The 26,485-nt window shown below is 40.8% G+C and overlaps 1 protein-coding gene across 4 annotated transcripts in view; it reads left to right on the top strand.

Moving 5' to 3' along the window:
- The window catches only part of STX11 (syntaxin 11), a 48,397-nt gene that overhangs the window by 12,470 nt on the left and 9,442 nt on the right, over window positions 1-26,485 (top strand). The window contains exon 1 of one of the 4 annotated variants that reach the window (XM_054492178.2): window positions 15,655-16,258. The exons of the other annotated variants lie outside the window; for them this stretch is intronic. Coding sequence (XP_054348153.2) covers window positions 16,240-16,258 — 19 coding nt within the window. The 5' untranslated portion in view covers window positions 15,655-16,239. Of the gene's footprint in view, window positions 1-15,654; window positions 16,259-26,485 lie in introns of those variants that run through there. 4 annotated transcript variants of the gene reach the window in all.

Below are 26,485 nucleotides of genomic sequence, written 5' to 3' on the forward strand. Positions count from 1 at the left end.
CTTTGGAGTTTAGTCATTTACTTGTCTTTGTAGGCAGCCTATTCTTCATTCGATACATTATTTAAAAATATATGAATTTAAAAGGTGTGGTTTTTAAAGTGCTTGAATGAACCATGTTTCATATTATTTAATAACCATGTAAAACGAAACTCAGCTGATTATCACCCCTGGACAATTGCAGTCACCTTTAGTTAACAGCATGACTTTTAGGAAATGGTGTGACTAATTAATAGGTTGTTTTGTTTTGTTTTGTTTTTTGAGACAGAGTCTCACTCTGTTGCCCCAGGCTGGAGTGTAGTGGTGCAATCTTGGCTCACTGCAACCTCTACCTCCTGCGTTTAAGCAATTCTTGTGCTTCAGCCTCCCAAGTAGCTGGGACTACAGGCACCCACCACAACACCCAGCTAATTTTTGTATTTTTAGTAGGGACAAGGTTTGGCCCTGTTGGCCAGGCTGGTCTCGAACTGCTGACCTCAGGTGATCTGCTTGCCTTGGCCTCCCAAAGTGCTGGGATTGCAGGTGTGAGCCACCATGCCCTGCCTAATAGTTTATACATTGGTAACACTATATTGAAGCAAGTTTTTGATCATTGTTTTTGTAGTTCAAATCAACGTTTTTTATCACATTATAGCCATGTGAGCCAAAATGAATAAATCTACCGTATCACAGTTTACTGTTGCAATTGAAATCTGCTGAGATGCTTTTGAACTTGATGCCCAAGTATCAAAATTTTTAAGTTTCCCCAGTTTGCTAAGATATCCAACTAGTAAAGGCAACAATGCTAAATTTCAGGCAACTTTACCTTAATTTCCAAACTTTATTCCTCCTTTGAGAGCCCTAAAGTTACTTTTTCTATGAGAAAGAAAGGGTCGAGTTTGTCATTCAGCATTGTACTCCCTGAACTTAGCCCAGGCTTGTCTCATGATAAGTGTTAGAAAGTGTTTATTGATGGGATAATGAACCTTCGTGTAGGAGGATGAATTGTCAGGCAAGTGGAAGGGTAGGTGACCCAGCAGAAGGAACAGCACCCATAGAGAAGTGAAACAGCACTGGACGTTCAGGAAACTCCAGCCTGTTTAGTGACAGCACAGAGCGAGGCCTAGGGAGACAGGAAGGGCCAGATCACAAAGGCCCCATGAGGGTTTAATAGTACTGAAGCCTTTGAACAAGTGAATGATATTGTCAGGTATGTGTTTAAAAAGTAATAACAAAACTTGGAATTTTAAAAATCTTAGATTAGATGAGAGTGACATTGACCCTAGGAAGACACCGTGGAAACTGTTGTCATATTGCAGATGGGACATTAAAGAAGGCCTGAATCGGGCAGTGACAGTGCATACGGGAAAAGAGGGAAGGGGCTGGTAGAGGTTTAATAGGTGGAACACTGTCGGGTGTGTATTTAGAAGTGAGCAATGAGGAGGTGGGAGCAGTTAAGATGACTCCCACGTTTCTAATGAATGACTAGGATAAGAATATCCTACTCGGTGGAAGAATAGGTTTGGGCTAAAGGGTGGTGAGAAGCTCACACAGTACTTGGCACATGATCAGTGGTCATTAAGATTTTTCAAACGAATGCTAGTAATAGCTAAAATTTATTGAGTGCTTATTATGGGCCATGCACTATCCTAGGCTCACTATGTGCATTAAGCCTTTTACTCCTCAGTACAATCCTGTGAGATAGGTACTCAAATTAACTGCTTTGACTGGTGAAGAAAGTGCAGTGTTAGTAATTGACAGAGCCAGAAATGGTTCCCAAGCACTTGGTTCCAGAGCTTGCATTCTGAAGCACTCTGCTGTGATGTGCTGTCTTGATGAATGAATCAATGAGGTTTTGGACTTTGTGGTAAGGTTGAAGTCACTCTCTTGCCCCTAACAATTCTTCCTTATCCAAGAATGGCCTTGATGCGTAAGATGGGCCCTCAGTGTCCCTACTGTGCTACATGACATCCCACCCCCTACCTTCACTCCAAGAAATACCTGATTCATCTAGGAAGAAACCTGGAATAATCAGACATTTGTATCCTGGGAATTGAAACATCTTAATGGAGACTCACAGTGTCTGAAGGTTCCAAGTGCTTCAATCATTGTGTCTGCAGAGCTGCCTTGGTTACCACCCCTCCTAAACACTGAATGCTCAGCTTTTCATATTTCTCAGATGCACTCAATGTTTTGTTGCTAAGATTTTCCATAGGGAAGCAGAAAGGCTAGCAAGGGAGGCGTTAATCTACAGAGCAGGGTCAAATGGTGGAAGAACCACTAACAAATGCAGACAGGTACATAACAACTCCAGATCTTACATTCCTGACTTGTGATCTGCCTTTTGAATCCTATTTTGTTCTAGTTTTACCCTGAAGCAGGCGCCTTACCTGCCTGTAACTTCCAGAATCTTATTAAGTGAGTCTGGTCCTGCTGTGTCTCCTGTTCTCTTGATTTTAGCTTGGCAAAATGATTCAAGTATCTTGTATTCAGAACTTGCTTTCTATTTGGGGCACCTGGGTAGATTCTTTTGTCTGAACAGCAGTATTTTGACCAACAACCCTGTCCACGTGCCCCCCTGCCCCCCGCCTCCAAAAAAAATGATCCCAACTCTTAACTGTTCTCATTGTTGATAATTCAACCTATCCTGACTTGGATTAATATCCTGATTTTTGTTCAGCAATCAGGGACTAAGAATTGATCTAGGAAGAGACTGGAATAATCAGACCTTTTCTCCTGGGAATTTACATTTTAATGGAGACTGTCTGAAGATTCCCAGAGCTTAAACCATTGTGTCCACAAAGCTGCCTTGGTGATCTTTTCCTCAAAGACCTCTACTTTGGACCATGTAAGGTTTAAAATGCCCAATTAATGTTGTACCCAAACTGAATCAGCAAACTCACTTATTGAAGCTTTAAAATGTTCAAATATCCACTTTGGGAGGCTGAGGCAGGAGGATTGCTTGAGCCTGGGGGCAGCGGCAGGGGCAGGCGAAAATGTTCAAATGTCTAAAACTTGAAGTTTTAAACTATTTTCTCCACACATGAATTGAATGTTTTGTTCAGCATTTCTTCAGATTCATTGGGAAATCAACATATTTATAGTCGCCCATGAAATGAGAGTGACATGAAGCCTTGCAGGGTAATAGAGCCCACATGTCTACCCCTTGGTCTGAGCTTTTATGTGCCTGCCTGTCATTCATTCAGTGCTCAGATCACAAGAAAGGGAAGGGTTTTGGTTAATATTTCATATCGGTTTGTCTTGGCTGTTCAATTCAACTGTGGTTTCCCTGAGAGAAGAGAATAGCTAGAGTTGGGGGCTCTGTTAAGCCACCTCTAAGGCTCCTCCCCGTCCTAATAACCATTCTGTGACTTTTACTAATAATGAAACCATCTGTCAGAGTAAGTCATTTCTTGGCCACTCCTTCTGAGTTTATGGATACCAGACATTATCTGTGTATTTCATTCAACTTCTTTGTAAGGCTCAGTAATTTGGTAATATTTAGAATGATGTAGAGTTTTAGAATTGGTAATTTTCAGTTGCCCTTCTTGAGCTAATTAAATGTGTTTTAAAATTTAATCTTTCTCTCTTTCTTTCTTTCTTTCTTTTTTTCTTTCTTTCTTTCTTCCTTCCTTCCTTCCTTCCTTCCCTTCCTTCCTTCCTTTCTTTCTTCCTTTCTTTCTTTCTGTCTCTCTCTCTCTCCTTCCTTCCTTCTTTCTCCCCTCCCCTCCCCTCCCCTCCCCATTCCTCAGGATTTTCCCTCTTATTGCCCAGGCCAGAGTGCAATGGTGCGATCCCCGCTCACCACAACCTCCGCCTCCCAGGTTCAAGCAATTCTCCTGCCTCAGCCTCCCGAGCAGCTGGAATTACAGGGATGCACCATCACACGTGGCTAATTTTGTATTTTTAGTAGAGACAGGATTTCTCCATGTTGGTCAGGCTGGTCTCCAACTCCCTACCTCAGGCGATCTGCCCGCCTGGGCCTCCCAGAGTGCTGGGATTATAGGCGTGAGCCACTGCACCTGGCCTCATTTCCTTCTTTTCAGTGGATAGGACATCACAATAATCCAGAAAATACTAAGTCTTCTAGAAAAGTATTTCCCATTTTGTATACTTGTTTTACTTGTTTCCCTGTTCAAAGATGCAAAGAGATATTCCATTACTCCTTGCATAACTTATTGTGTAATAAGGTCAATTTCAGTTTTGCAGAATAGTGAAATAGCTCTGTTTTTATCTTCCTATGGAAACAGTAAGCAAGTAGTTCTGTCTTCGGTTTCAGTTTCAGGATTGCAGAAATCTCTTTTCACTGTTATATTTCTAATTTTCTATTATATACTTCATTATGTTGATTAGTGACCCAAATCTGTTGATTTGAGATAAGTAGGACATAGTGTATTAGCTAAATTCTGTAATAATACAACATTTCCCACCTCCTCCTCCCCTCTTCCTTGACTACTGCATGGTAAACTAACATATAATGATGTTCAGGTGGTAATATTATTTAGCTGTTTATTGTTTATGAAGTACTGTCATATACATTATTTCTGTTAATTCTCATAACAGCCAGAAAGAATGGAGAAATAAGGATTCATTGTTGCTGTTGCCATTATCCACATTTTATAGATAAGGTGGGAAACACCTGGAGAGATTAAGTGACCACCCAAGATTGCCCAAGAAGTTAAGTGCAGAGGCCTGCTACATGATGCTGTCAGGACTTGACTGAAAGGTGCAAGTTCAGTGTCTCAGGTCAAGTTGCCAGGAAACAGACCCCGAGACTCTGAGATTTCCATACAGGAGATTTTTATTGGGAAGTGCTCTGGGCACAACACACAGTAGGAGAGAGGGAAGCGAGATTACACAGGGGGAGAAACTGAACTGTGGGGCTGCACAACAGTGGCCTCAACAATGAGGAGCTTGGAAGCTGGGATTGTTGTTCAGAATTGTTCTGCCTCCTGAGGCAAGAGGCTCAGCATTTGTACCTACATCAATGAATCAATGGATGCAGGCAGCAGCTCCCTTCAGTCCAGGGCAATTTCTGGAACTGGGATCTTTCAGCAGCCAGCCTTCCTAGTACCTGGGGGACTGAGGATCTTGGTCCAGAAGGGGATCTGGATACCACATCATTTACTACATTTGCAGCCAAGAGAGCATTCTCCTCTGCAACAGCCTTACTTGTGTCTGATGGCCCAGACCATCACCGTGCAGAGTGGAGCCCAGAAAGTTGTCATTTTTTTCCAAGGCCCTTAAGGATTTTAGGATAGTTGACCAGAGAGCAAGAAGACAAAGTAGTCTTAATCCTAAGAAGATTAGGAGCAGAAGAGCCAGGGAGAGTAGGCCGTGGCGAGGGCAGTAGTGGTGTTTAACAAAGAAGGCTAAACTCTGGCACCCAGGTAACAAACAACTGTGGCTATCCAGACCCAGAACAAAAGCATAACACACACCAGTCCTTGCTGTAATGCTAGGCTTTAACATTGTTAAATATTGAACAATTTTGTGATATTAGGGTTCCCCCCCCCCTCTCGCTCTCTCTTTCAAGCCCTTGAAAGTCCTCAAACCAGTCCAGTGTGTAGTCTGTAGATTATAACCTCAGAATCTCACAATCTCAGTATGTAGTCTGTAGATTGTAACTTTCAGAATTACCAAAGATATTTCTGTACAAAAAAACAGGGGAAAAAAAAAAAAAAAGAAAAGAGAAATAAAAGTCCAGGGCCCCATTCTAGATCCACTGGAATAGAATCCAGGGGTGGAACTCATGAATTGACATTTTCAACACATTTTCCCCAGATGATTTCGATACATGCTATAGTTTGAGAACCTTCACCCTAAACTCTTATGCCTTTCGTGGTGACCAATTCTACTGAGATTTTTTCAGATTATCCAGAAGTCATGGGAACCATGGGACAGCAGAGGAGCACCGGAGCCTTAGTCCCAGCAGGCCTGGTATAGTGAGAGTCATCCCTTGCTTTTCATTTAAATTCCTGATGTGGCCAACAGACAGCACAGCCCAAATTCCTTTGCTGGCTTCTGACCAAGATTGCAAGAGGGAGAGAGGTGTCCCTGGCTTGGCCTTATACTATCTTAGATAGCAGAGTGAGAGATGCCAAATTTTTTGAATAGTTGCAGATGGGGGATGGGAATCAGTGAACTTAGAGGAATCAGTAAACTTTCTAGGAGAGTAAGAAGGTTTCAGGATATCTTATGCCAGAGGAAGCTTTGAGGTGCTTTCTTAAAACTTTAATAATAGTCTAATAAGATCAGAGATAACTTACAGGAGAATGTTAAGCATTCATAAATGTAGGATGGTATATTACCTGATTCCCTGACATTGGCAATGATTTTTTCTTCAAAGGGAAAAGCACTTTTAAGCCTACCAATTTTTACTCCTGAAACACCAAATTGCTGTGTTTCTTACACTTTCCATGCTTCGTGCCTTTGCTGAAGTTGTCTGTGCCTGGGTCCCTTTCCCTTCTCCCTACCAAGCTAACTCATTTTAAACCTTTTAGGATCAGCTCAGACACCACCTTCCCTGCCCTGTGGCCAGACTGACTTCTCAAAGTATTCCCAATGATCCCTCTATTATGGCATTATTATCGTTATTCTCTCTAACAGCCTGTAAGAGCAAGAACAGTCTTTTTCATTTTTGTGTATGAGAGACCTAGCCTCATCAAAAATGAGTGAAAAAAATAATGATTCTGGTGAGCGTATTTATTCAACAACTATTTATCGAGGCTTTCCTATATGCCGGGTGCTCTGGAGTAAATGGTGCAGACACAACAGGTACAGCTCCTGACCCTGTGAAGCTTATGGGCAAGCAGAGAAGGTAAGTAACAATTGAATATGTTATCAAACAACTAGCAATAAAATATGGTGAGTACCAGAAAAAGAGAAGTGAAATTATAGAGCTGGAAACCCAGCCTAGTCTAAGGTCAGAGGAAGTGTCTCATTTTCCTGAAATATAATCTGTATCAAAATAGAAGTTACGGTTTTGGCTTTGGTTACAAGAGACTTCTTAACAAAAGGAGATCTTTTGGTTGAACTAGTTCAAAATTGACTCTGTGTGTGTGTGTGTGTGTGTGTGTGTGTGTGTGTCCATCCAGTATGTGGAAAAAGAGAGTGCAGGAAAATAACACCTTCGTTTAATGAGGTAAAATAGGTAACAAGGAACGGAGAGGGAAGTTTCTGTGTGTCTCATTCAATGCACCATTACTAGAAGTTATTTTGTTAATATTTTAATATGTAATATACAGTGGAAGAAAATAAATGTAAAGCTCTGAAAATCATGAACTTACATCACAGCCTTTTAAAAATTATCTCAAGGATCTGATTACTACGGCCTAGGAGGGTGCTTGATGGATTTGCTTTTGGGTCTTGTTGGAGACAGTGGGTGAAGTGCATTGCCCCAGAAGTCCATGTCCACTGAGGTTTCTCATCTTTCCAGGTCACTTCTGATGCCCTGGGTGAAGAGGCCACAACCCCAGTGTTGCAATTTGCAGCCTCCACCCAGCTTGGTGGCTCATGCTGGGTCCTTTTTTTCCTTTTCTGGCCAGTTCTTGTTTTTTAAAAAAAATTATGATTTTTGAGAGACTCTGTCGCCCAGGCTGGAATGCAATGGCACGATCTCTGCTCACTGTAACCTCCGCCTCCCAGGTTCAAGTGATTCTCCTGCCTCAGCTTCCCAAATAGCTAGGACTACAGGTGTGCACCACCACACCCAGCTAATTTTTGTATTTTTTTAGTAGAGATGGGGTTTCACTATATTTGGCCAGGCTGGTCTCGAACTCCTGACCTCAGGTGAACCACCTGCCTCAGCCTCCCAAAGTGCTGGGATTACAGGAGTGAGCCACTGTACCTGGCCTTTTTAAAAATTAGTTTTGTACCTGCTTATTTCTCCCCATAAATTGTAGGCTTAGGGTAAGGATTGAGACTTCCTGATTTTTAACTTTTGAACCTTTGCAGCTCTTCTGCTGCAATTTATTTACATTTATTATATTCAATAGATAAAGGACCTTAAGTTTAATATATAAGTTAACAGGCAAATCTTGGGTTGAAAACGTACCAGATTCGTTCTCTAGTGAGAACCTATTTCTTATTTAACCTGACATCACAAAGCAAATAGGCCAAGTGCTAACATGTGCATATTTAACCTATGAACCTCTACATTAAGTACTAAGAATACCAACCATTTGGCTGATTGCAGGGAGGGAGGGATTAATTCACCATAAAGCAGGACTTACTAGATGTAGGTGGAGTTATGTAATGCTCCGCTGTGTTCCATTCAAGTGGATAAACATATCCACACCATTCAGCATTTTGACCACACTGACACCAAAAAAAATGGAACTATAAATTATAGTGCAAGTGAACATTTAACTCAGGCTTGAAGTATGACTTCAAGTGAATGGATGTGTGAGGTCCTGTGATGACCATTTGCCATGTATTTTCGTATCTTTCCTCACCCCCTTTGGCATATTCCTTGGTTTATCTCAAGTATAACTTGATTCATGTTCTCATTTTTTGTCTTGCTCTTACCATAAATATTATAGAAAAGGAGCATATGAATGGTAAGGAAATAATTCTAGACATCTGTTCTTGCACTTTTCATTTTGTATAAGTTGAACTTGGTTCGTTGCTGAAGTGTAGGTAATGATTTTAGCCACTGTGAATCCAGTTGAATACTTCATTAACTGTAAATGAGCTCCATTTATTATATTTTCATTAAGAATTTGAATTTTTAAATAAGAAGTGATGATGGCAAAATGGAGTATTTTCTCTTTTTGAAAGTAAACTCATTAGAGGATGAAACGTATTCCTTAAGGAATCAAAATTATAATAGCGTCACCTCATCTGAAAAGATTAACAGTTAGGGGAGGAAAATCCTGTTTAGTCAGCATATTTTTGGTATTCTTTAATTGGAAATTTTCTTTTTTTCTCCTTTGAGACAAAGTCTCACTCTGTTGCCTAGGCTGGAGTGCAGTGGCATGATCTCAGCTCACTGCAACCCCCGCCTCCCAGGTTCAAGCAATTCTCATGCCTCAGCCTCCCTAGTAGCTAAGATTACAGGCGCCTGCCACCAAGCCCAGCTAATTTTTGTGTTTTTAGTAGAGACGAGCTTTCACCATGTTGGTCAGGCTGGTCTCAAACTCCTGACCTCAGGTGATCCACCCACCTCAGCCTCCCAAAGTGCTGGGATTATAGGCGTGAGCCACCGCGCCTGGCCGGAAAATTTCTTGTTATTAACTGCCTTTTGCTGGAACTTCAAGTGCTATGGATAGTTTGCATTTCTATTGACATCTAGATACCTGCACCCATCACTGTTCACAGCAGCACAAACACAATAAATATTTTCATTCATAGGATGTTTTCTCTCTGAAATTCCTATTATTTGGAATTTGAATGTAAGGGACTGGACCTCTAAGCTCCTTATCTTTACTCTGTTATTTTTTCAACTCTTTTTTCTTTCTTTCTCTTTATAGAAAAGGATCTTCTATTTTTCTGCCTGTAAGATATAGGTCAGTGTGCTGGTAAGTAGGTGAAGGAGGAGGGTTTGAAGGTGCAACATTCCATGTAAAAATATTCACTGAATCCTCCTCTTTTCAGCTGGCTACCTCTACCGCAGTCTAGATTCTCTTTTACCCTGTTCAGAGTCTAATCTGTCATCTGTCTACTCTTCTGCCAGGGTAGAACAGAGGATGGAGGGCCCTCCCACTTCTTTAAAAAGCTTCTGACCAAACCCAACTTGTTAGTACCCCACCATCACACCCTTTCCCATAGGTACTCGGCCTTTTATTATGAGTTCTGAGTCTTTAGAAATTTATTTGATGGTGTAACTTCGGTTGCCTCTTGGACTTCTCCATTGTTCACTGAGGATTTATCAGACCAATTATCATTTATCCATTTGCTTCATAATTTCCAACATTGTGTTGCTGTTTTCTTCTCTCTTATTCTTTATCCTAGTTGGCTTATGCCTTTAGAAAGTTCCTTTAGTGGAGTTTTGGAAGGGAGCAAAAGAAATGTTCAATTTGCTATTTTATCCAGAATGTGGAAGGCATCTTCAAAAATGCAAATATGTTTTCTGGATGGAGGAGTATATTAAGCTATTAGCACTTACAAGCAGATATATTCATCAGAACAGTTGTTTACTGCCTTAAAATATAGAGGATGGATTATAGGCATGGGATGTTTTGATGGACAAATTTGAATTTGGATAGGGGATGGGAAAGGTTGAGGGACATCTCTGGTTGGAGGGCATCTCCAGAAGGAAGGCAGGATGAGGTGGTTTGCCATGGTGGAGTTTCTGTAGGCCAAGACAGGCTAAGAGCAGTAAGTAAAAAATTACTCAACTATCATTTATAAATTTTCTTGTTGATATTCATAGAAAGTGTGTATCTTTACCAACATGAGTGACAACATAAGTATTATCTAAGAAAATACCTGCATTTGTTGAGAATTCATTCACTGTGTGTAAATACCTTTTGAGGTTCATTGTCTTATTCTAGTTTGCTCAGTGCTAGGAGTCCCATGCAGGCTTATTCGATTCTGCATCCTTATTTAAACACTAAGCGGTTCTTTGTGTCGTAGTTGAAACCAATGATTGAAATTAATAAATTCATTGCAAATACATAGAAAACTGAAGATGAATTCCTCCCATGATCCTCATAGTTCTGTCTTTAAATGTGTTGTGAGCCTCTGTCAGATAGTTGATAATGGGGAAGTTGCATAAGTCAGTTTTGTTTTCAACTGTGTCTACATTTAAAATATCTCATCAGTCTTACCTTCTGTCAAATTTATAACATTTTAATTCATTTCTTTAAAAATGCTTTATGGCGTAGGCATCATGGCTTATGCCTGTAATTCTAGCACTTTGGGAGGCCAAGGCAGGAGGATTGCTTGAGCCCATGAGTTTGAGACTATCTTAGGCAACATAGCGAGACCCCATCTCTACAAAAATTTTAAAACTTAGCCCATGGTGAGACCCCATCTCTACAAAATTTTTTATTTTTAAAAAAATTTTTTTAATTTTTGTTTTTTGAGACAGAGTCTTACTCTGTCATCCAGGCTGGAGTGCAGTGGTGCAATCTCAGCTCACTGCAACCTCCACTTCCTGGGTTCAAGCAATTCTCCCTGTCTCTGCCTCCTGAGTAGCTGAGACTACAGGCACCTGCCTCCACACCTGGCTAATTTTTGTATTTTTTTCTTAGTAGAGACGAGGTGTCTCCATGTTGGCCAGGCTGGTCTAGAACTCCTGACCTCAGGTGATCCACCCTCCTCGGCCTCCCAAAGTGCTGGTATTACAGGTGTGAGCCACTGTGTCCGGCCCCAAAATTTAAAAATTAGCTGGATGGTGGCACATGGCTTGTAGTCCCAGTACCCAGGAGGCTGAGGTGGGAGGATTGCTTGAGCCCAGTGGATGGAGGCTGCAGTAAGCTATGATTGTGCCACTGCACTCAAGCCTGGGTAATAGAGCAAGACCTTGTCTCTCTCTCTCGCTCATAAGAAGGTTTATGTTAAGTTTTTTTTGTTTTTTGTTTTTGCTTATCTAGAAAATATATTTTAAAAGGACTGGGACCACCTATGTTTTGCTCACCAAGCTAACCTCATCATATCATGCCTGGCACGTAAACACTTAATAAATACTTGTTGAATAAACACATGAAAGTCCCTGTCAGAGTAGCCTGTGCAAACATGTGTCCTGAAAGATGTGGATAAGAATATCAATCACATAGTCTACTTTGTGAATATTACTTAAAAGCTCATTAAAAGGCTTCCCAACTTGGTTTATAAAAATAAAATAAAGCTAATGGATGCCATTATTTCTATGCTGTTGTGTATATTTTAGCTAATAGAATTGAGGTATTTTAATATTATGTTAAAATCAAATGATAAAGAATACTCAACATAAGTAAAAGTGAAAGTTACGGTATTTAAAGTTGTATGCATTTCATGATTTCTGGGAATTATTCTGCATGGATACTGATAGTCTATTCACAAGAGAACAAATTACATTATTCTTTAGCTACAGAATTTTCTGCACTTTTGGACATATAGAAAGATATCTACTGATTCCCATGATAAACATTACCAGTATCACTGGAAACATGCAGCATCTCTTTTATCCAAATTAGAAGCTCACATAGGAGGGAAAATTAAAATTCTATTAGTATTAAAAGATGTTTAAGATTTTTTTCAATACCTATAGATGTTGGTTCTATATAGCTTTATTTTATTTTATTTTATATTTTTGAGACAGAGTTTTGCTCTTATTGCCTAGGCTGGAGTGCAGTGGCACAATCTCGGCTCACTGCAATCTCCACCTCATGGGTACAAGTGATTCTCCTGCCTCAGCATCCCAAGTAGCTGGGATTACAGGCACCTGCCACTATGCCTGGCTAATTTTTTTTTTATTTTTAGTAAAGATGCGGTTTCACCATGTTGGCCAGGCTAGTCTCAAACTCCTGACCTCAGGTGATCCGCCTGCTTCGGCCTACCAAAGTGCTAGGATTACAGGTGTGAACCACCATGCCCAGCCTATATAGCTTAAAAGAGCACAGTTGCTACATGGAACAGTTTCAATTGGGGTAAATGTATAAGAAATTTGATCAATGACTACTTTTTAGTTGGTTTTGTTTTGCAAGGAGATATTGGTTATTTGTCTTCTTTGACAGGTATAATGCAATATATTCACTTTGAAGAAAAATTTTCTTGGCCAGGCGTGGTGGCTCACACCTGTAATCCCAGCACTTTGGGAGGCCAAGGCAGGCAGATCACCTGAGGTCAGGAGTTTGAGACCAGCCTGACCAACATGGAGAAACCCTGTCTCTACTAAAAAATACAAAATTAGCCAGGTGTGGTGGTGCATGCCTGTAATCCCAGCTACTCGGGAGGCTGAGGCAGGAGAATCGCTTGAACCTGGGAGGCAGAGGTTGCGGTGAGCAGAGATCGTGCCATTGCACTCCAGCCTGGGCAACAAGAACGAAACTCTGTCTCAAAAAAAAAAAAAAAAGAAAAAAAGAAAAAAAGAAAAATTTTCTTTACAATAAGCGAGTTTGTTTTCTTAGCTCCTTTTATATAGTGAGTACAAAGCACCTAACTTCTGTCTTCCTGAATAGAGCATTAATATGCTATAACTTGAGTTATAGGAGTAATATAAAAACTAATAATAGAATCATTCTTTTTGTTTTATAGAATCATTTTAGATCATATGATCTGCACATGCTTCCAAAGGAGTGGTACTTACAGTATCTTCAATAAGCTACCTGATAAATTAACTGATTATGGATGGTAGTAGTTCAAAATACTAACTCCTAAGACTGTGTTTGTAAAATACTTTAAAGTTAACAAAGTGCTTTCATGTACATAACTTATATTACTTAACGATCAAAAAGTAACTCTTCTGAGGTAAGTAGAGTTATTACCATCTTACAGATGAGGAAACTGACAGAGATGTTAAATGTCTTGCTCAACTTTACGCAGCTAGACATGGAAATGGGAATAAGCCCTCACTTACCAGGCCAAGTACCCTTTCTCCTACGTGGCATTTGCTTTTCAAATGATATTAGCAGCAGCAGGAGTATCTACCCTTTGCTTCTTGTTTGGAAATAGTACTTTTAAGGCTTCTATCTGTTAGATGAAGAACAAGATCTTTTCACTACATGTTCTTGAATCTAACTAAAAATCCTAACACAATCTACCACCACTAACAATGAAACCTTATTAATTGGTGGTGGGGGTGAGGGGAATACAGCTTACCTTTATGAGACACTTATAAAGAAGAGATGTTCAATGTATATGTAATGCATTCAAATTGTTAACTTGTTCCCAAAAGAAAACCTAGCCACTGATTTTATAAACATTAAGTCTTAAAGATATCAGTCCTCAGACTGGCTTAGACGCTTCAAGATTTTCACAATCTCTGGGACGTGTGGAATTGGGGTAACCACCTTGAGGTTCTTAAACATGAAAGCACACATGAGGATTTTGTTGCATTCTAAAATTTCCTTTTCTTTTGCAAGTTTCCCTCAGTCTTCCTTTCTTTCTGTTTCTTTCTTTTTCTTTTCTTTTCTTTCCTTTCTTTTTTTTTTTTTTTTTTTCTTTTGAGAAAGAGTCTCACTCTGCGGCCTAGGATGGAGTGCAGTGGTGCGATCTCAGCCCACTGCAACCTCTGCCTCCCAGGTTCAAGCAATTCTCCTGCCTCAGCCTCCCAAGTAGCTGGGACTACAGGCATGTGCCACCACACCCTGCTAATTTTTGTATTTTTAGTAGACACGGGGTTTCACCATGTTGGCCAGGCTGGTCTCAAACTCCTGACCTGATGTGATCCACCTGCCTTGGCCTCCCAAAGTGCGGGGATTACAGCCATGAGCCACAGTGCCTGGCCCCACCTTCCCCCTTTCCCCCTTCCCTTCCCTTCCCTCCCCTCCCCTCCCCTCCCTTCCCCTCCCCTCCCCTCCCCTCCCCTCCACTCCCCTCCCCTTCCCTTCCCTTCCCTTCCTTTTCCTTCCTTCTGTCTACCTCTCTCTTTCTTTTTACCTGACTTCACCTGCACAAAAATTTTGTTGATGGAAAGTACACTGTGACTTGCCCTGTGGCCCTGCATCTCTGAGGGATGCCCCTGGGAAGGAGAAACCCCACAGAGCTCCTGTGGTTTTCCAGGGAAACAAACTAAATTTCACAGTAACAGGATTGGTTCTTCTGAACACTGTCTCTTAAGTGTTGGCAACCTTCTGGTATAGAAAAGAATCTGGAAGAATATGTATTATATTTTATCATTGGTTATTTTATAGAGTTAGTATATATAGTTGTATTAGATGATGGAAAATTGTTACTTTTCATGTTAAACAATTCTGTCTTATTTGATTTATTATTACAGGTTGAGTATCTCTTATCTGAAATGCTTGGTACTAGAAGTATTTTGGATTTCAGATTTTTTTGGATTTTGGAATATTTGCATATACATCATGAGATATCTTGGGGATAAGATCCAAATCTAAACACGAAATTTATGTTTCATATATACCTGTACACATAGCCTGAAGATAATTGTGTACAATGTTTTTAATAATTTTGTGCATAACAAAGTTTATGTACATTGAACCATCAGAAAACAAAGGTGTCACTATCTCAGGCACCCACGTGGACAATCTGTGCTTGCTTGGTATCACCATCATTCCTGACTCTGAATTTACATGCTACTGATAAGCAATCACTTCTCCTTTTTTTCATTTCTATTTTCTTTTTTTGAGACAAGATCTTGCTCTGTTGCTCAAGTTAAAGTGCAGTGGCATGATCACAGCTCACTGAAGCCTCAACCTCCTGGGCTCAGGTGATCCTCCCATCTCAGCCTCCCAAGCAGCTGGGAATACAGGTGTACACCACTGCTCTCGGCTAATTATTGTATTTTGTTGTAGAGGTGGGGTTTCACCATGTTATCCATGGCTGGTCTTGAACTCCTTGACTCAAACAGCCTGCCTGCCTAAGCCTCCCAAAGTGCTAGGATTACAGGTGTGAACCACCATGCCTCACTACAGTCATGTTCTTAGATTTATTCACACATAAGTACTTATGGTAAAAAAAAAACATACCATTAATACACTGAAAAAAATAATGTGTTCAGGGTAACTAAGCCCAGTAGCATCACCAAATACCTATACCCACTGTTAACAGCAACAACAATGGCAGGCTTTCAGTCTCTACGTGCAAATTATGTATTCTGATTAAAAAGTTACTGTACACTGTATTTTTTTTAGGTGAAAAGAAACATCAGTAACAGTTGAGGCACCAGAAAGTGGGTCTTCTGAGGATGAGGAGGCATTCTGCTGGATGGCCTTTTCAAATGTTTCCTCCAGAGTCATCTGCCTCGTTAACAATGGTTTTTGTCTTAGAAGTCTCTTTGATTTTATAAACTGACATCATTTCTTATTCTGTTATACATGCACGCTGCTCTAGTCCTTCAGTAAGCTCATCACACATCCACTATGTCATCTATAGGCATTTTTTCTGCAGTGTTAATGGTATCTTCCTTGTCACTATTATCACAATCATTTTCATTGAGAACCATTTCAGCTTTTTCATCATCAGTCAGTGAATGAAGAACTGTAGCCTCCTTGTTGATGTTAAAAAAAACTTCATTGATATCTTCTTCCAGCTTACTGACTGACTCTGAAGGTATATTTTTTGCATATGTAAGGAGGTCATACATCATTTTTTCTCTCATCTGATATACGGAATCCTTCAAAGTCAACACCTTGTTCATCATCATCACTGAACATGCCAGAGCTTGTGCCAGGTATACACAACTGTATCTTTAGTCATGTGTTCTAAACATTGGCAACAGCATATATGGCATCCCTCATGCTAAACTCCTTTTGAAAATCTTCTACACTCATGCCTCTTTTCACTGCTGCTAGCATGCTGTTCAAGAAAGCATTATTTAATCCTCATTGATCTAAGGATACCTTGTCACATGGATGAAGTAGAGAAGTCACATTTTAGGGAAAGTACATGGCATAAACATTATTTTTGATGAGAATTTCCACTGGAGGATGAGCAGGACAGATGTGAAGGAATAACAGATTCTTGCAGCTGTTATCCAGTCCAACGTCCCTGCAGTGAACACAAGCTCCTGGTACCAAGTGCTTATGAAACTAATCAGAAAAGACACCCCTGGTGATCTAAGCCTTTTTATTAGCATAATGGATTGGTAAGAAATTCACTCCTTGGAAACAGCAGAGACACAAGCTTTTGCCTATCATAGCCAGATTACACTTATGCATGCCTGCTGCATTAGCACATCCCTGCACAGTTGTTCTGTCCTTGGCATCCTTAATTCCTGTAGAGGCTGTCTCAGCTCTAGTCAGTGTCTTTCCGGGGCAATAACACCAAAATGGTGATGTTTTATCAGCATTGCAAACTTGTTCTGGAGTCAAATTTTCATCAGCAATGACCTTGGCAAACTCATCAATTAATTTCTCTGCTGCTTTGTGATCAGCAGATGCTTCATCACCACACATCTTTGAAAATTTGATGCTGTCTTTTCTAAAATTTCCGCAACCAGCCTTTTGATTATTTACAGTTTCCTTCAGTTTTCATTTCACTGTGATAGATCTTGCATGTTTATGATCAGTATACCATTAAGTGGCATGTGTTCAGTGTGAGGCTGATGGATCCACCCTTTCAATACATGATCAAGATCTTCATTTCTAGCTTTATACAGTGGTTTCCTCCCTCCCCCCCTTCCTTTTTTCTCTCCTTTTCTTTTCCCTCCCTCCCTCCCTTCCTTCCTTCCTTCCTTCCTTCCTTCCTTCTTTCCTTCCTTCCTACCGATGAGGTCTTGCTCTGTCACCCAGGCTGGAGTGCAGTGGCACAATCATAGCTCACTGCAGCCTCAAACTCCTGGGCTCAAGTGATACTCTGACCTCATCCTCTTGAGTAGCTAGGACTACAGGCACACACCACCACACCTGGCTTTTGTTTGTTTTTTGTAGAGCCATAGTCTCACTATGTTGCTAGTATTGAACTCCTGGGCTCAAGTGATCCTCCCGCCTTGGCCTCCCAACACACTGAGATTACAGGTGTGAGCCACCATGCATGGAGTGTTTACTATTTTAACTTAACTTCTGTTCATCATTTTCAGCATGGAACTTCAACAATTTATCTTTGTTTCTTCAGGTCGTATAAGGTGGTCATTCCAACACCATATTTTTCTGTCTGGTTTCTCCAATAGCTTGATTTTCTTTGCTACAGATAAACATAAACGCTTCCCCTTTTTCTTGTCACTGTTAGTCATAGAAGTATCTGCAGGCCTTTTTGAAATTTTCAAAAATGTCAGAGCAGAGTATAAGCAAAGAGTCATAGTGATTAATACATGAAGTTCTTGGTGTTATGTGGGGCATGGTGGAGAATCTGCTGTTGGTGCATCCAGCCTGCTGCACACGTGCCATTCTATTACCTTTTGTGTGTGTGTGTGTGCTTGGGAAGGGGAATCTGGGCATGTGCAGAAAAGATATATTGCAGCTGAAGGGGGATGGGAGGGTCTTTTTTGCCTTGGGGGCGCTGAGTAAACTGTGTGTTATGTACTTGTGTTTTGACTGCGACTTGTCACATGAGGTCAAGTGTGGAATAGTCCCCTTGTGGCCAGTGCTCAAAAAGTTTTAGATTTTGGAGCATTTCAGATTTCAGATTTTCAGATTAGGAATGCTCAATCTGTATTATTATTATTATATTTTACAAAGAGCATGGGTTGCTTTCATAATCAGAAAGAGATATTTTACAATAAAATAGTTGGAAGAAAGGTATTTAAAACCTCAAATAATTGAGTAATGCACAGGTATCAGTGTTCACTTATGATCATAGATAAGACAGAAAATGAACTGTTAGTAGTGTAATTAACAAATGGCATCATTTATACAAATAGTTACTGAATCTACATTAGTTATTTGAGGGAATTTAAATCACATGAATACATGACCATAGGTAACATATACAGAGTGCTCACTCTCTGCTGGGTGCTAGTCTAAGAGCTTTACATGGCTTACCTCATTTAATCCCCTCTACTATCCTATGAGGTAATTATTTATACATGGAGAAGACCAGGTATAGAGAAGATGGCCTACAACAATACAGAACATAGCAGAGGCTTGAAAAGCACTCTTCGATTAAGAATTGCACTCATCTGTTCAGAATTGCCCTAATTGCTGTGAACGCTGAAGCCAGTGAGGAAACCCAGGCAAGACCCAGTAGCGGCAGAGTTGAGATCTGGATATGTCTCCACATAATTCCCCAGGCTTGCACACTTAGCCCCTCTCCTATACGTCCCTGAGTAGAGGTGGAGTTCTAAACTGATCCTACAGCTCTGAAAAGAAGTGTCCTGATTGCCATTAACATTTTGAAGGGGGTTAGTAAGGCCATAATAAACTTCTGAAATTCCTTAGAAACCTAGTTCACATCCCGCTAATTTTTGCCCTTTTTAACATGGCAGCAGGAAACTTCTCTGGTCCAGTCTTTGATGATGAAGGAAACTGGGATGTGGCAGTGGAGTTGTGTTGTTTGGGAAGTTGCAATGTGCCTACATACTGTTTATTTTGGTGAGCTGAATGATAGACTTGTGATACACTTCAGACTATCCACTTCCATTTAAAAACTGGCTCTTCAAGTTCTCAAAACGTCTTATCAGACTGAAACTCAGCCAAGGTTAAAACTGCCAAGTATCTCTGTACTTTCCTGACCCCACTGCTCAAGGACTCCTATTTAGCACACTGTATTATCGAACAGCTTTTGCAGAGTCTTTGTGTGGAAGCTGTGTGTGTGTGTGTGAGATAATCTTTTTTTAGCATCTTTTTTTCTCCTCACCGTAAGTATGACCACAGTCTTCAAAAAACAAACAAAAAAGAAGCGCTGTCTTCAGACATGTTAAGAAACATGTGCTTTTAAAAAATGTGTATGCTTTATATTAACTTTTGCATACAATATGGGTAGAATATCACAAAGGTCTACTGAATTAAAATCAAGATATTAATATATACCTTAAGTCACAATTATTGGATAGGTGACATACTTCATAAGGACAACAATTTCGTTCATGTTGCTTATGTTTGTGTTTTAAAATCATAGCAATAAACTTTTGTTTTAAATGCATGAGAATTTACTTTCCAGAAATTATAATTTATCCATGATTCACAACAGCCTCCAAGTCTTCTTTAAAGAAGAATACACCTTAAGGAGCATAGAGAAACCCAACGAGAGGTGTCCATCAGGTAGCTTTGTCAGTATAACAAGCCACCCCCAAATAACAATTTTCTATTTCTCATGGGTGCAAGGACTAAATGAGATAATCCGTGTAAACCTTCCACAACAGTCTCTGGCAGATAGTAAGCACTTGTGGTTCTTCTACGGATTTCACCTGGACTCAGTCATGCAGCTGTAGAGGTGGGTCAGCTGGGGGCTGGCCTAGCTCTCCATGTGGTCTTCATCCTCCAGGAGGCTAGCCTGAGCTTTCTCACATAATGGTTTCAGTGTTCCCTGAGCGGATAAGCCCCAAGGTGCTAGTGCTAGTGCTGTTGAAGCCCCTGCTTGCCCCGTGTTTCCTCCCATCCTCTTGGTCAAAGCAAGTCTCATGGCCAAGGGTAGAGAAACTAATTCAAAGGGTAGAGAGACCGACACCACTTCTTGATGGGAGGTGCTGCTAAGAATTTGTTGGCATTTGTTGTAATCAAGTATAGTCTGTCTCTGACAAAAATTATTCACATTTCTCTTGCAAGAAAAATATGCTCCTTCCCATCCCAGGATTCCCCGAAGTCTCATCAGATTATAGTATTAGCCTTGAAGTCTGGAGACTTATGCCTGATCTGCATGAGATCTAGATACAGTTCAAACTCCTCAGAGATAGCTCTTCTTATGCTGATCCTCTTGATCCCAGGACAATGAACAGGCTGTCTTTCCCATACACATCCAACATATAACGATGCGATAGGAAAAGGATAACAAAAGTAGGGACCCCATTTAAAAAAAAAAGCCATTAACAGGATACATATGACAATCACTGGTCCATAGCAGTTCTGTCCAAGCACATGTTAGCAGGTGCCCCTGATCCTGGGCTAGGCCATGTTCCTTGATTAGGACCCAGCTCTGCTTTTCAGAAGTGGTTTCCTGGTTTATAGTCCTCCACTGCTCTTGGCTCTACCCTCTGAAACTCTTCTTTTCCCACAACAAATGGCTTATTTTTGCTCCTAAATAGCTTCATTGGCCTAGATCCTGATCATAAAAAGTTGGGGACCCAGAGGCCTCTTTTCCTTTGAAAAGTCATTGTATTTTTAGGCCAAAGTTGTGTGTGTGCTTTTTAGTAAAATTCTCTTAAAAACTTTGTGGATTTCCAAATACTCTAATTAGGCTCCATGCCCCTAAAACCTATGTTCATAATTGTTTTCATGTTAGACCTCTGTCTACTTCAGGCTGAGGATCAGGTTGTTTGAGACAACACACTTAGAGTCTTAGAGCTCACTTTGTCTAGCTGAGAAGGTCTATGAGGCACCTTATTCAATTTTACCAAGGTCTTTACTCTAAGGCCACCCAAGGCCATTTCTTACTTAGAATTGTTTCTTCCCGTTGAAGAGACTGGAGAGATAAAAAGTTTTTATTTTCCTGTCTTGTGAGTTCTGGTTTCCCTCTATTTTCTCTAAATAATGCTTGCAAACTAGATGATTCAATTTTTAGTTTGTCTCTATCATGCAGAACTTCTATGTAGTTATAGACACACTCAAACACTTTCAACATTGTCTGGAGATCTTTGCAGTGAGATGCAAAATTCATACCAACATTTTCAGCCTTTGGAGCTGCCATAGGCAACAGTGTTGCCAAGTGTTTGGCTGCCTATGATATGGGCTGCCTTTTCCCCCTGACTGCTCTCGCAGTTTCCTCACCACTGCCACCCTCCTCTGACAGTCTGCATGCCATCTTTCCAGTTTTACTTAACAGTTACATCACTGCTCTTCACCTGCTATCTGGTGCCAAAGCCAAGGTGGAATGTTTTAGGTTTCTGTTCTGGCAGCATGCCACTTCTAGGTACCAATTTTTCTGTCATTTAGCTTATGCTGCATAAGAAGCTGCTACCCATTTTGGTGGTTTCAAACACAACGATTTATTATTTCTCACTATCCTGTTGATTGGCTGAGCAGTCTTCTGTTGGGCTCTCCTCGGCTTCTTCATTTTCAGTCTTTTGGTGGGGTAGCTGGTGGTTGTGCTCAGCCTCGAGTACTGCTCAGCTGGGCATCATCTTCCTGCAGGCTAGCCCAGGCTTTGTCATATAGTGGAATTAAGCTACCCAATAGCAAGCCCTTTTGCACAAATGCTTTTCAAACCTCTGCTTGCATCATATTTGCTAATGTCTCAATGGTCAAAGCAAATCTCAGTCTCATAGCCACCCTCAAACTCAAGGAGTTGAGAAATAGTCTGTACCTCTTGATCAGAGAAGCTGCAAAGAATGTGTAGTAAGAACATTTTTATTTTTATTTTATTTTTATTTTGAGACAGGGTCACGCTGTCATCCAGGCTGGAGTGCAGTGGTATGATCTCAGCTTACTGCAACCTGTGTCCCAGTTTCAAGCGATCTTCCAGCCTTAGCCTCCCGAGTAGCTGGGACTGCAGGTGTGCACCACCACACCCGACTAATTTTTGTGTTTTTGTAGAGCTGGATTTTGCCCTGTTACCCAGGCTGGTCTTGAACTCCTGAGCACAAGCAATCCACCCGCCTTGGCCTCCCAAGCCAGGATTACAGGTGTGAGCCCCTGTGCCTGGCTAGAAAAATTTTTTTTGCACCCTTTCACAAAGAGTATGTACAAATTCAAGGGGAAAGAATGGGGCCACCTAGGAGGTGAGATCAAGAATGTGGGATGAGAACAGATGCTCACCACGTCATGGAAATAATCTAATTGGTTGATGTATTCATGGTTCTGATACTATCTGGTACTACAATACTAACATTAGGCCAGGCACAGTGGCACACATCTGTAATTACAGCACTTTGGGAGGTTGAGGCGGAGGGGATCACTTGCGCTTAGGAGTTTGAGACCAGCCTGGGCAACAGGCAAAACCCCATCTCTACAAAAAATATAAAAATTAGCCCGTAGTCCCAGCTACTCGGGAGGCTGAGGCGGGTGGATCACTTGAGGCCAAGAGTTCGAGACCAACCTGGCCAATGTAATGAAACCCTGTCTCTACTAACAATGCCAAACATTAGCTGAGCATGGTGACACACGCCTGTAGTTTCAGCTACTCAGGAGGCTTAGGCATTGGTAAACATAGGAGACAGAGGCTGCAGTGAGCCATGACTGTGCCACTGTACTCCAGCCTGGGCAACAGAGCAAGACCCTGTGTCAAACAATAATAATAATGATAATATAGTAAAATTAGTAGTTATCATTTGTTAAAGTCTCAATATATGCTACTCTCATGAAAATGCTTTATACATGTTAGAATTTTATTGCTATAAATGGAAATGGCAATTACATAAGAGTTTTTTCCACTTTGCTAATAACATTTTTTTTTCTTTTGCCTCATCCTCCCGAGTAGCTGGGACTACAGGCATATGCCATCATGCCCAGCTAATTTTTGTATTCTTAGTACAGATGGGGTTTCACCATGTTGGCCAGGGTGCTCTTGAACTCCTGAACTTAGGTGATCCACTCACCTCGGCCTCCCAAAGTGCTGGGATTACAGGCATGAGCCACCGCACCCGGCCTTAATAACACTCTTTTAATCATTATTTGTATGTTAATACAATAAGCCTCTCTTTCCTCATCTTTACAGTGAAGGCATTGTGCAAGCTAATCATTACAGTCTTTTTCTGCTCTCACCTCCTTTGATTTTACTTAACATGGTGGTTGGGTTGATTAAGGAAGGAACACAGTAAGTAGCTGCTCCTTACCCGCCTGACTTCCACACCCATGGAGAAATAAGAAAGGAAAAGCAGTCAGAGGCCAAAGGGTCTCATTAGTGACTGATAAAGACAAGGTTGGAAAATGTGGCTTACACCTGCAGGACTGTGCATTCTGATCTTGAAGCCAGCATTAGCTGGATTTACCCTCCCTGGCCAGAGCTGATTTCACCCACCCCACCCAGGGGTAGTGCAGAGACAACACAGGTTCTCTGGTAAACCCACTTTTAGGAAAAAGAAAGAAGTGGCTGGGCTACTGCAGACAGGTTCTTCTTTTAGATTCACTAATTAGATAAGCAACTCCATGCCCCTTTGCAGGAGGAGGTGGAGAGAGATGCCAGAGAAGGGAAGAAACAGAGCAGAGAATATTGCTCCTTAACAACACTAGCACCTCCCGACCTAGCACCTCCCCACACTAGCGCCTCCCACCCTAACTCCCCCAACAGCTTCAATGCATGATTAAGTGGAAAGGGCATGAACTCAGGACCTGGACAGATGTGTTTAAATCCCAGACTTCTCTCTTACTCGCTGGGTGAACTTAACTTTTCCGAGACCCAGTTATTAGTAAATTGAAAATGATGCTACCCTCCTGCCAAGGTTATTGTGAGGATTGTGGTGGATTTTATATCAGTTCTCCAGCACAATGACTGGTTTTGGGTGCACACAGTCTGTCACTGAGATTTGTTTTTCCTTCCTTGCTTTATGGAGTGGGCTTGATTCTAGAGGGCTGCAGACACATGCAGAAAGTTACTATTATTGAATGTTTGCTTCTCGAATGTCTTTGCTTGCCACAATCTGTAAAGGGAGTGAGAAGACTGTCAGTGGTGAGTGGAGATAACTGAGGAAGGGTTTGCTATTTTAACTCCCAGGAAAGAGAAACATTTTAAATCAAATAAAACTGTATCACCACATGGTTCAAAGATGTTAATAATGGCCATTTGAGTCATTAATAAATTGTCTCTAATGCCCTCCTTTTTAAAAAGCAAGGAAGTGTGTCCATGCATTTTAGAAGAGGATTTCCAACAAAGATAAGTAGATGCCTTTGACATTTGAAGGGAGAAACTTCAGTTACTGTAAAGGTTACTTACATGGAAAACCCTCATGCATTGATGATGTTGGATAACTCAGATATTTCTGTACCTTGTGTAAAAGATATCAGCCATATATAAGAATATTTTTTCTGGGAGAATTTAACAGGAGTAACCAGGCAATGAGACTAGAATAAGTGGCCCAAAGGACACTGTTTATGAGAAAGAGGAACAGATAAAGGAATGTAAAAATTCTGTGAGCTTTTCCTTAGCTGGTGTTATGAGTTGGAAAAGGAAAGGTCATTGATGATTCTGGAAACTCCATGGATTTCTCCCTTTAAAAGATACTTCATGGAATAGTTACAAAATATAAAGGAATTACTTAAAGGCATATATGTTTTCCAACTGGACTCAAAATCTATTCCCCATCATTTTTTAAACATAGATCTTCACTGTATTTTCCAGGCAAAGTTTTGCTTCACATTCTAGGGCCAAAGGGAAATCAGATGTAAGATTTACAACTGTTTTAGTTTGTAAATACTAATAGAGATACAAGTGGAAAAATTTGCACAGATGACTTGAGCCTTGAGCCTTGACCCTTGAGTGCTCCTGTCTTTACTTTCTCCCTTAGAAAGCTCATCTACTGGCTGGGCGCGGTGGCTCACACCTGTAATCCCAGCACTTTGGGAGACTGAGGCAGGCGGATCACAAGGTCAGGAGTTTGAGACCAACCTGGCCAATAGAGTGAAACCCCATGTCTACTAAAAACCCACAAAAAAATTAGCCGGGTGTGGTGGTGCACACCTGTAATCCTAGCTACTCAGGAGGCTGAGGCAGGAGAATTGCTTGAACCCGGGAGGCGAAGGTTGCAGTGAGCCAAGATTGCACCACTGCATTCCAGCCTGGATGACAGAGGGAGACTGTCTCAAAAAAAAGAAGAAAGAAAGCTCATCTACTGTCCTTTCCTGTTCTGGCTTCTATGCACCTGACTGTAAAATTTACGTCTCCAAGTATCTGTGTTCTGTTATTTCAGAGAGTTAATAATTTTATGGATTTTTTGAAAGTTGTGATGACTTACTCCCTGTTTTTAGGGCTGTAGCAACTGAAGTGTTGCAATGTTGGGGAAACTCTGATATGAAGAAATTTGTGTGGGAAAGAAAGTAGTGATTCTAATGGTGACAGTACTTCCATGTGTTAATCCAGTTCTAAGAATTAGATGCTAATAATTGTTCCTAATAGAAAAGCTCAATTAGGGAATACATTTCCTATTAGACTAACGATTTTAAAAGAAACCTTGTGGGGAGTTTAGGAAAAAGAAGCTAGTGTAGCTTTGTGGATTACAGATGGACTCTCAAGTAGTCACACTTTTGGGATTTATATCTCAACTCCATAACTGTGTGACTTTAGGCAAACTGCTTAAACTCATTAGGCCTCAAACCTGTAGACTGGGGATGATGATAATACCTCATAAGGAATAAATGGGTTAATACCTGCCCATTGCTGAGTACCGCATTTGGCATTTTACAAATGCTTAATAAATGTTCACTGTAGAGCAGAATGTATGAAACCTACACAGGAATAGCTGCTTTGATTTCTCGTGCATTTCTACATAAAGCATCCGAAAGCATATTGCTAAAAGTGAAATCCCAACTACCCACTGGCTGTTTATCAACTGTGCATATCAAACTGCCTTTTTCTCTTCACACACTGGCAGAAAATTCTGATTGAGGAAACTGAAAAATGAATTATGTCAGAGGGCATCAAATGAGTAAAGCGATTGAAAAGTAGAGACTGTCTTCTCCAGAAATGCTTTGAATAACTCCTACCTGCTTTCGCTTTAGAGCAAAGAGAAAACAAGAGACATTTTAAAATTATTTCTTCTAGCCTCAGACTTTTATCGTTATAAACCATTTCAATTAATACTCTTCAGCCTTTCAAATTTTGCTTTGAATGAGCCCTAAGACAATATTAAATGCGTTCTTGCCCAATGCACTTTAAGATACGATACAAGCTTTTTTTTTTTTAATTAACTTTGGAGCAGCAAGAAAATTAGAACTAT

Source organism: Pongo pygmaeus, chromosome 5 (genome assembly GCF_028885625.2).
Source record: "Pongo pygmaeus isolate AG05252 chromosome 5, NHGRI_mPonPyg2-v2.0_pri, whole genome shotgun sequence".
Classification (NCBI taxonomy): Eukaryota; Metazoa; Chordata; class Mammalia; order Primates; family Hominidae; genus Pongo; species Pongo pygmaeus.